Source organism: Perna viridis, chromosome 6, assembly GCF_037379345.1.
Source record: "Perna viridis isolate PV_CMFRI_1.1 ecotype Kerala chromosome 6, ASM3737934v1, whole genome shotgun sequence".
Classification (NCBI taxonomy): Eukaryota; Metazoa; Mollusca; class Bivalvia; order Mytilida; family Mytilidae; genus Perna; species Perna viridis.
The window spans coordinates 20,340,102-20,351,040 of record NC_142450.1 but is presented as its reverse complement, the minus strand read 5'-3'; the positions used below and the strand labels follow the sequence as shown (position 1 = coordinate 20,351,040).

The 10,939-nt window shown below is 32.6% G+C and overlaps 1 protein-coding gene across 1 annotated transcript; it reads left to right on the top strand.

Moving 5' to 3' along the window:
* Positions 1 to 3,682: 3,682 nt before the first annotated feature.
* LOC148614016 (uncharacterized) lies at positions 3,683 to 10,531 on the top strand. The gene is made up of 3 exons (XM_088586162.1): positions 3,683 to 3,942; positions 8,179 to 8,425; positions 8,788 to 10,531. The coding sequence occupies exons 1-3, from the start codon at positions 3,688 to 3,690 to the stop codon at positions 9,108 to 9,110; spliced, it is 825 nt and encodes a 274-aa protein (XP_088442288.1). The 5' UTR covers positions 3,683 to 3,687; the 3' UTR covers positions 9,111 to 10,531.
* Positions 10,532 to 10,939: the final 408 nt, after the last annotated feature.

Below are 10,939 nucleotides of genomic sequence, written 5' to 3'. Positions count from 1 at the left end.
AATTCCAATTTAGGTTTGATATGCCTCTAGTCATTTTCCATCATCTTTGTGGACATAGTGTTGACTAGTCTCTAAACATTTGTCGGATATCTGCATCATCCCGGTTATTTGGACCGTTTTCTCAACAGTGTACGGACAACTGTACATTGTGCAATTTCGAAAAATAATAAATTCGTATTTCTAAAATATTATTCCATTTTAAAACGACGTCTTTAATTTAAATACTGTGAACCGTGAAATTTTCGTGGAACTTTGTTTCTACCATTTCAGCAGTAAGGTAAGAAACACAAAAACTAAAGGCTCGTTATAATATTTTCTTCGAGGAAAACGAGAAATCCGCAAGTGTTGGCTCACAAATGATACCCCCTTTTAATCACGATATCATTACAATAAAAAAAAATCCTCGGTATAAGGGTAGTTGCTTTTTTCGAATAAAGATTTCAGCAAATGGCACACCTACAAAAAGGATGTGCTAAAATTTCAAGCCGCTGTGATTAGAAGTTGCTGAAAATTTTGTAACGAAAATTTGTTACTGATTGAAACACGGACAAGGAAAAAACAACATAAACCCCTGTTGTTTTTTTTAGTGGGTCATCATTAAATACGATTGGAGGAATGATCACGAATTAAAAAGAGTATGTAAACAGATCATGTGTAAACATCGCTAAAAAGACAAGTTCGAAAGTTTCTCAGTCGACTATAAAGTTAGAAGTACAGATAAAGGTGTATAATCAAATTGTACATTTAAATGTAGTATCTAAATGAGTTAACTCCTCATTTAATAAGCTATGTGGCAATGAGAATAGGGGCATTGGGTAAAGAACATGAACAATCGGAATTAATGAGACAAATATATAGATTACGGATATTGCCGACAAGCATTGAATTGCTAAATAACCCCACAATGACCAGTATCGATTGGTAAATAATGGCTTAATCTTATATACAATATTTAACATATGCAATGCAAATATATCTAAAATTTGTAGTCTAAAGCTATCGGTGACTTACATTTACACAATCCTTTAATTTCAGACTTTGCTGTACATGTGATGTTTTTTATTTAGATTATGCTTTATTTGGTGACCATCATCATCTCATCTTCCGAAAATAACTTAAGATTTAAGATTCGACAAACACATTAAAAGTCCGCAACTTTCCATGACCTCCATCCTCTCAATGACAACATAAAAGTCCACAACTTTCCATGACCTCCATCCTCTCCATGACAACATAAAAGAAAGCTTTCAATCAAATGCAATAACAATCAAAATAAAAAGATCCTTCCCTTTATTCAATTGTTTAGTGTATTTTATTCCCTCAATTACTTACTGCAACAAAAACGCCGATATCCTTGTGAGGGTTCTATGGTTGTCACCATATCATTGACTAATTTGATCAATATTGAGTGTCCGTTTTCATTATTATAAACGACATTAAGCTGTCAAAAGAAAGCATCTGTATGTTAGTTGTCTTCGTTGAAGTTTTTGAAAAGTTTTCATCATATGAAATGGACCCAATATGGTATATGTAGTGGTTTTCAGCAAGTTTTAAAAGAAGTATAAAAAGTAATATTTCAATAATTAAACAAGTATTTTTATAAACATAAATATATAAACATTTGCACGTTGGTCTAAAACAATAAATTTAAACAATATGCCGATTTCTAAGTGGCTTGAGGGTACAAGACACAAATGCACCCAAGGCTAATATCTTTGAAAGTTTTAAACATTCCATCATCTTGCCATCAAAGTCAATTGACTTTCCATGAACAAAGAAATTGATTTTGGTTAATATTAGTAGATTTCTTTAAATAAGTTTCAATTCTCAGTCGCTATAACTTCGCTTGCAGGTTTATACTAATGGTTCATTATTGCTCTACTCGGAACATTATCATTAAGTAGTCAATCAATCTAATTACGTTTTTTTCAATAGTTTAGACAGTTCAATAAATCCATATTTTATTCTTTGTGCTTTAATCAAGTTATTTTTACTTTGTCACGTTTCATGCAAATTATATTTACTCAATGTTCATATTATGTAACAATGTATGTTAATAGCGTAATAAAGTCATGCGTGAATGATTTAATACAATTAATACCTTTACTATGTAGCTTGGATGTATATTTAAGTAAGATCAAAGGCTGGAAAGGTTTCAACTGGATTAGAAATTCGACAGACTAATGAGAATGCTTAATAAACAAATTGGAATCGTCCACAACAAAACAACATGCAGGAACCAACACTAAAACAAAATAAATACATATGAAATGCAAACATGAATAGAAACAAACAAATAAAAATACAACATCAAGACGGGAAATTATAAGTAATTAGAAACTCGGACTCCGTCAAAACGTAAGAAGACCCTATAAAATTCTTAATCTGTAAGCACATTTCCTTCAGAATTTGTTGTGTAAAAGTCTTTTTACTAAGAAAATGATCACATTATATCATTGTCATGGCAAGGTTCGTTTAATTTAAGATGTAAATATCTTTCATCGTAAACAAACATTTTTATTGATGCCTCAACGGTCACATGGTTGCCTGTTCGCCCCGAGTGCGGGATGTCGTGGGTTCTATAATAAGTCCAGTATTTAGACCAGAGACTTTTAAAAGGGTAATCACTGCTTCCCCGCTTAGCACGGGGATTTAAAATGATAAAATGACGAAACTGTGTCAAATTGGGAAGATCTATCCCATAGAAAATCCGAATAAGGGTCTTATATTGGTCTAGTACTAAGAATGGTCTTCTCGATTTATTAAATGCGCCACTCTTAAATATTCCCCTAAATATAGAATGACTTGTATGCTTGTGTAGAGCTGTAGATGACACTAAGTACTCCATGCATGTAAGTAATGTAAAACATAATGAAAGGTATAGAGTCTTCATTATTGGTTTTGTTTACGTAATTGTTTATTCAACGTACTAAAATGTTCCGGTTAATGCAGAATTCAGACGTGCTATACATTCTGGACAGTCCTGGCGCTTTTTAATACTAAACATTCGTTGTATGGCAGTTCGATATTTTTACAAAGTTTGTTTTTTGAGACAGAGGAAACGGTGCCCAATGTGATTAGCACTTTGAAATTATCTTTATTATATCCAGTCCTAAAGTAAATAGCTTCATATATTTCTAAATGTCATAGCTCCTAAGATGTAGATAAACATTGTAGAAAGTAATGCCGACAATGAACCGCAAAATGAAGATTAAAATGTAATAAAAACAGATACGATAAAAAAACATTAAATCTTATAGTGGCACAGACTAAATATTGTTTTGGATTTTCAGTTAAAATTGATTGCATTTTCTTATTGTCTTGTTTAAAAGTATTTCCATTGTATCATAAAAGGTGGTGTCGATGAAAAGATTAATAAATCGCACCACCTATTCTCGTCATGTACTACAAGAACTAGGATATATAAACCCTGGTCTAATTCTTATGCAGTGAAGAAATAATTCTGCAGCAAATCGAATCTTATTTAAGCAACGCTTACATCATCCTGATTAGAGGCTTGGTGAATCTGAATAAATACTGTGGAATAAATTCATTTATTTGCATTTCAAAACAAAGATGATACGAAGATATCTCTGATTAGTATAAATGCTACTATTCGATATGAACATGTATTTGATATTTTATAAAACTTTTATAATTTTTCAATATAATATTCGGTTAATTGAAATGTGCACGGTAATAAAAATGCCTTCGACTATTCCAGGGAAGTACTTGATTGGGTTCAATTTTTCAAGTGACTTAACAGCTGATAAAAACTTTTGCTTGATAAGATGTTTGAAACAACGAAAATGCAAATCAGTCAACTACCACAGCCACACAACAGAATGTCAGATGAATACAGCAACCCACACGGATCAACCGTCAGCTTTAATACCGTCACCAGATCTGAAACAGTACTATTCCTTGGATAACATAAATGAGGTAAGGTTCTTCGTATGCAACTTGTTCACGTAATGAAAATATTAACGTATTAAAAATCAATCGAAGGGCTCTCCATGGATAGTTTCAGTTATGAATTAAGACGTTACAATCTCGAGTTGTTGAATGACTATCACTTCTCTCATAAAAAATTCTCAGATCTCCAGGTCATTGTAACATTTTGTTTGTGTTACCAATGAATATTAGCACTTTTGTGATACTAAAAGAAATAATAAAAGTTTTTATGGTTATTTTTCTTTTCTTTATGAATGGGTTTATTTGTTTGTAAGGTTATATTCCTTTTGATAGCTTTCGAAATTTTTAAATATAAATTTATACAGACAAAAACCCCATAAATTTCAAATAATTTCATGCAATGTCCAACTCGTAAAAAAATTGAAGAAGAAATATATAAGGATCCCGAGGAATCAAGAAAGCGGTTAAAATATACTTCTACTCAATTTATGGAACAGACTGTTTACTCACTATGATTTATATATATGGGTTAATACAATAGGTGAAGTTTTTTATAATGGAATTCGCGAACTCCCCAAATTGGATACAAAAAACTGTGGTATAAGATACACATTTACATATCAATTAAGCAACGACACAAGCTGTCAAGTTACAAAAAAATATCTTTTACATTTTCATTTTTCAAATTAAAGGTGTTCTCTCAAAATTTTCTACTTCCAATACGTACAATACTATTTGATTTAATTCGCTAGTCATTCGCCAGGCACTTATGTCTCTCGTTAACAGGCAGAAACCTACCGCGACGAGAACAATAGAACTCGTGCTCTCGTTTAGTTGAGGCGGAAAAGTGAATCCCGTTGTTTATTGCCGTTGCCAATGACTTTAAAAGTTACTTTTAGACAAAAGAAATATTATTTTCAATTTAAGTTAGGAATATTATTAGTAAACATTAAATTATCAACAAAAACAGTATCAAATAATACTAAGATAAAAACTTCAAATGATTTTGAGTGGGGGTACATTTATCAAAATTGGATCAAGCTTTGTGTTTGATCACAAAAAATCAGGAAAAAATACACAAGTACGTCAAACGTGTATCCACCATCATGCCAAATTTGGGCTTTTTTTTCTACCTGTAATAATTATAGAAAGAAAAATTTAAGTGAGTCGGGAGTAAAGGTAGAATCATCAACCATTTAGACAAGTATTAACACAACATTTAAGTTTGATACAACTCTGAATTTTTCGTTTGGTTAATAGCATTATAACCAGGATCATAGCGGAAATCATAGTAGTAACAGAGTGATAAATAAATATTGAATTTATTTCGTTTTTTTTTTCAAATTGTTTGTTCTATACAGTTCTTGACTTCTTCACATATTTGATAAATGTGTTCCTTCTGTTGCTGTTCATCTAGGTATAATCACATGTTGATCCAATCCGACTTTAGCTGTTTTATCACACTTGTCTGTACTTTCCCTGTAAAATAACAACTGCATTATATAATAATACTGACTTTATTCAGACAATAGTATACACATGTATGTATATTTAGTTAAATGGTTAAGGAAATCGAGAAATTTACTACTTGTAAGCCTGAAAAGAATACAGTGTACATATACTATGTTTAATATTTAAGAAGAACTAGGGAACTGGAAATAATCATTTTCAATTGCCAATCATATTTGTAAAATAATGAATAAATTAAAGGTACGCGTCGCATGCACTTGTTTCTATCACTATCCACTCGTACATTTGTAAATGTACCCTGGGATTTTCCAAATCTGTCAAGCAAACGGCACGATCTACACTTGTCGTTTCCTGTTCACCATACATGTAGAAAGCATTTTTAACAAGTCATTATTATCAACCCGTGAATGTCGTTCATATTCGATCATGTTTCGTATCAGAACCAACAACGGCCTATCGCAGCCATTTCCTCCCCGACAGACGAAAATCACAATAAAACGGGAGATAATTTAATTTGGGTAGGTTTCTGCCTGTTAAATCATCGTTTTATTGGAATTCGATTGAAACACTACATATACGATAGACCTCGTTGTGTTCGTCGCCCACTAGAAACCCGTATCGTATGCGTTTTATTCGTTATATATTGGCTTAAGTTCTTCAAAACACCAAATCGTCATCTCATGGCTGGTTCGCACGCTTTCCTTAATTTCTGTAACAAAAAATAGGGTCACCGATCTATTTAACGAGTTATGTTGACATTTTTATCATCTTGTTTGTAATCTACAAAATATATAAATTTCAGTCTGTATATCTAGCTCTTAATGAAAACGTATGTAGCTTTTAGTGGGCCATGGCATATGTAACATAATAAACTGACAATGAATTATATGAAATTTACTGATTTTTCAAAAATTGACTTTATTAGTTATCGCAATTCATTGGTTGCGTTTCAAAGTTAACAAAAAATTTCAAAATGAATTATTTTGAACCAAATTTTTGATGTTTTTGAAAATACTTGAGTTATTTTTTTTATAAAATACATTCGACTTGTCATTTCTCAAAAAGAACTACCTAAAATATTATAATGTGCTTTTGTTGTTATTCTCGTTGATTTACGCTGAGTGAAAGCCATATTCATTTTATCAAGGGGTCATCCGTGTAAGTAAAAGAGTAATCAAGGGAACCAAGGTTATAGCGGTAATCAAACGAATGCAATCCAGGGACAAAAACAGACATACACAACAAAGAACATAAAGTAACTAAAATCATACATACAAAGTAACAAAAGCAAATGAGCAACTCGGACTCCACTAAAAACTGGGAGTATGGACCAGGTGCACCGGTAGGGTAAACGTCCTTTGCTTTTCTAGAAACAGCTGCCAAGTTGCTCATAAAAAGTCAAGTCAGGGGTAGACAAACGAGGAAAGGAAAACTATCACCCGTTGAATAAATCAGTTTTCATGGTGCAGATGGATGCACCATAACGATCCACGAGTTCATGATGACGACCATAAAACTTCAGTAGTGATGACTTCAATCTTGTAGCAACATAACCATGTTCCAGAAGCCTATTTGTTACAGTTCCAGCGCGATACAAAAAGTCTGCGTAGTTTTGGCAATCTCAGGCATAACGTATGAGTAAAAGCACAGTTTTTCCTATTGATGAATAGTGAAAGTGAAAATGAAAACCGTTATGAAAATATATAAACCGGTTCATATTGGATACTCGTTTCCCTGTTTAACTCCACTAATTTATATATTATTCGAATGGAACGTCGACTTAGTTCGTGATTCCTCGGAATCTCGATAACATTCAAAAACAATATGCGCAAAAACAGAAGTAGGTTTTTTTCATACATGTATCTTCGATTCGACAACACTTCGTTCGATCAGTTTGTAAAAGTATATGGAAGCCTTAATTCTTAGACATGTTATTTAGTTTATAATTTTTGATAAGATATCCTTTTTCATGTGTACAATTGATCTTAATTTTGCATTTCTACGTGTTATATTTGTTTTTTTCCCTTCATTTTTATGTGTGTATGGTCACCGTTTGTAACTTAGATTTTACTTTCGTCTTTTTCGCTTGAAGTATAAATCTTAAAGTATCTGACCTACAATTTCGTTGAAAAATGGAAATGATGCACTGGAAGTTGATCAATCAAATATACTTTGATTACTCTAATAATGAATTGATTAACATTTAGCAACGAAGACTGAAATACTCAGTAGTTCAACTATCAAGGAAATATGGCCTCGAATATATAAACGGAGGCATCAAAATAATACAGTTTAAACTGGAAATCAGAGACACATTGATTGTTACATGTAACTGTTATTACTTTGTTTGGACGCTTACCTATCCGGTGCATCTGGTCCATGCTCCCAGTTTTTAGAGTCCGAGTTGCTCATTTGCTTTTGTTAGTTTTTATGTATGATTTTAGTTACTTGATGTTCTTTGTTGTGTATTTTTGTTTTCAGTGTCTTGTCGTTGACCCTGGATTACATTCATTCGATTACTGTTATAATCTTAATTCCCTTGATTACTCTTTGGAAAGCCTTTTTAGCCTTCCGTGTATGCATTGTAAAGATTATTTGAATGGAAAGAGTTGTCATTTTCACAATCGATAATAATTTGTAGTATTGGTTTTGATGATGTAAATATCAATTTCAGGAAAAATAGGGCGAATTGCTCAAAGAAATGATTTCGTGTCGCCTGATTTCAACACAAAATTATAAATACACATGAATTATTTATTTTCTCTGTTGTTGTTGTCTTTTGTATAATTACAGGACATTCTACGCGAATGTGCTTGGCACAACTGTCCCAAAGACTTGATTTGTGTTCCTGTCCCATATGGATCTCAGAATCCATTTCAGTGCACCATTCACACATTTTCTTCGGTGCCAGTTTTAAGTACAACAACGACAATGACAACAACGACAGCGCCAATGACAACAAGAACGACGACGATAACGACAACGACGACGACATCGGTCATTTGTAGTGATGGTTGTACCAACTGTATGCAGCAACACTGTATGTAATTCCCCATTTTATTGATTATTAATAATTAAATTTAATAAAATTAACTCATTTGAATGGCTTCATCAAAGTAATTGTCCAATAAGGACGTGTCTTAATTGAATTTTGAGAAATGAGAGATGTTACGTATGTAATAAGTCGATACTGACTTAAAAATACAAAGCATAACATTTACGTAATTAGATAATATCAATGCTGAAATGAAATGCAATTCGATGAAAGAAATATGTTCCGAAATCAATGAAATAAAGACAAAAAAAAAAAAAAAAAAAAAAGAATTCGATGTATTCCTTTTTTTCTTTTTTTCCCTTTCGGGTGGATACATTCTACATTTCAATTGCATCACTCTTTTTCAGATAAAATCGGTCAACTAACTTACCAACCGGTAGGATGTTTTCATGCACCAGGTCACCTTGCAGACAATCCGTTACCTATTCTACTCGATAGCTTCAGAGGCAACATTGATTGGTATAACTTGCATCTCACTATTGAGCAATGTGCAAATGCAGCTCACGCCAACGGCTCAAAATACTTTGGCATTGAGTATTACGGTGAGTGTTGGGTGGCCATGACTTTTGACCCTTCGATGTTTACCCTTACTTCTGCAAGTAGTTGTTCAAACGGGTGTCCTTTGGGCGTTGCTGCCGCTGACTACATGATGATATACACATTTATGTAGAGACAGCCTGTACTATGGACTTCTATATATTAATGTGTGGTTTGTACGTAGAAGGCATTGCTTACTATGGTATAATTGATTCCAATGAGCAAAACCCATAGTGTTAGCTAATTATATAATAGTTGTCGATAAACTGGTCAATATCGTAATATTATGGAGTCCGAGCTGCTCATTTGCTTTTGTTACTTTTTGTGTATAATTTTAGTTACTTTATGTTCTTTGTTGTGTACGTCTGTATTCCGTGTCGTGGTCGTTGTTCCCGGATTACATTCATTCGATTACTGTTATAATCTTGGTTCTCTTGATTACTCTTTGGAAAGCCTCTTTAGCCTTCCGTGTATACATTGTAAAGATTATTTGAATGGAAACAGTTGTCATTTTTACAATCGATTATAATTTGTAGTGTTTGTTTTGATGATGTAAATATCAATTTCAGGAAAAAATGATTTCGTGTCGCCTGATTTTAACAACAAATTATAAATACATATGATTTATTTATTTTCTCTGTTGAGTCTGAATATTACGATATTGACCAGTTTATCAACAATTATTATATTTATTTTATAGAGGAACCATATCCTCGATTTTGTTTTCAGAAAGCCATGCAAATCGTGTTTCTGTATATTTACATTGACCACTGCATAATCACGAATGCGTTTTAAGAAAGGGATGTAACTCTAAATTCGTAACCGGCATTACCACGATGTGGTAATGCCCGCGGGCATTATCACATTTTGATATTGACTGGTAAAACTTCATACTGCAGGTTAATTATTACCAAGTGTAAAGATTTTATTCAATTGACATTACTGATTTTTTACTGATATGAAATAATCAATCTTAATGACTTAAATGTGATTAAATAACAGAGATATCTAGAAATGATAGAATTCATTGTGTTTACACCGGCATGAGTCAAAGAGTAATCAAGGAAGGGAGTCAAGGTTATAGTGGTAATCAAAAGAATGCAATCCAGGGACAAAGACCAGACACTGAAAACAGGCATACATAATAAAGAACAGAAAGTAAATAAAATCATACACACAAAGCAACAAAAGCAAATGAGCAACTCGGACTCCACTAAAAACTGGGAGCGTAAACCAAATTCAGGATAAGACATAATTCCCTTAAGCAACATAGCAAAACGTTTAAACATAGTTATAAAACGGCAGAATGGACAAAACTACTGAACACATGATCATCCATCGACAATGGGGGAAAAGTAAATAAAAAGGGAAAATTAAGGGTAAAAGTTTTATAGTAAGTCATACCTCTTGCTTCCGTAGTGGCCATTGATTGTGGTACTAATTATATATATTTGCCTGTAATCGTTGCGGAAGATTATAATACTCATTACCTGAAGTCATGAAGACATGTTATGTTATACATTGCCTTGCATATCTAATAAGTGTTGTTAAGAAATAAATAAAGTTATTTTACCACTTTCAACTGTTCGTCTGCTCAAAACCGGTTATGTCATTTTTATCTGAACAAGAACATGTAAACTAAATGCATTTTATGTACTTCAGCAATAACAATTCTGAATTGATGTGTATTACTGATACTGCCTGCTTCTAATTTTGATTGAACGAGATTAATTTTTTTTCTATAATTTCAAGACTAACCATTTCGTGTTCAAGGAAAGGAGTCATGTACATGTATAGATGTATGTACAGCTATATTTAATATCAGAATATTTTCAGGACAGTTCCCATCTATTCAGGTTTTCAATTTTTCTCTCAAAGATGCATAAAAAGTCAGCAATAAAGGTATATGCAGGACATGTGTTCGCCAATAAGACTGTTCGCTGTTCATGTTCGGCCATTTTT

Excerpts from the sequence above, each read along its gene's own strand:
- LOC148614016 (XM_088586162.1), top strand. The coding sequence starts at position 3,688 with ATGTGCACGGTAATAAAAATGCCTTCGACTATTCCAGGGAAGTACTTG. Across the intron at positions 3,943-8,178 it reads CCTTGGATAACATAAATGAG|GACATTCTACGCGAATGTGC; the intron begins GTAAGGTTCTTC and ends GTATAATTACAG. Across the intron at positions 8,426-8,787 it reads CAACTGTATGCAGCAACACT|ATAAAATCGGTCAACTAACT; the intron begins GTATGTAATTCC and ends ACTCTTTTTCAG.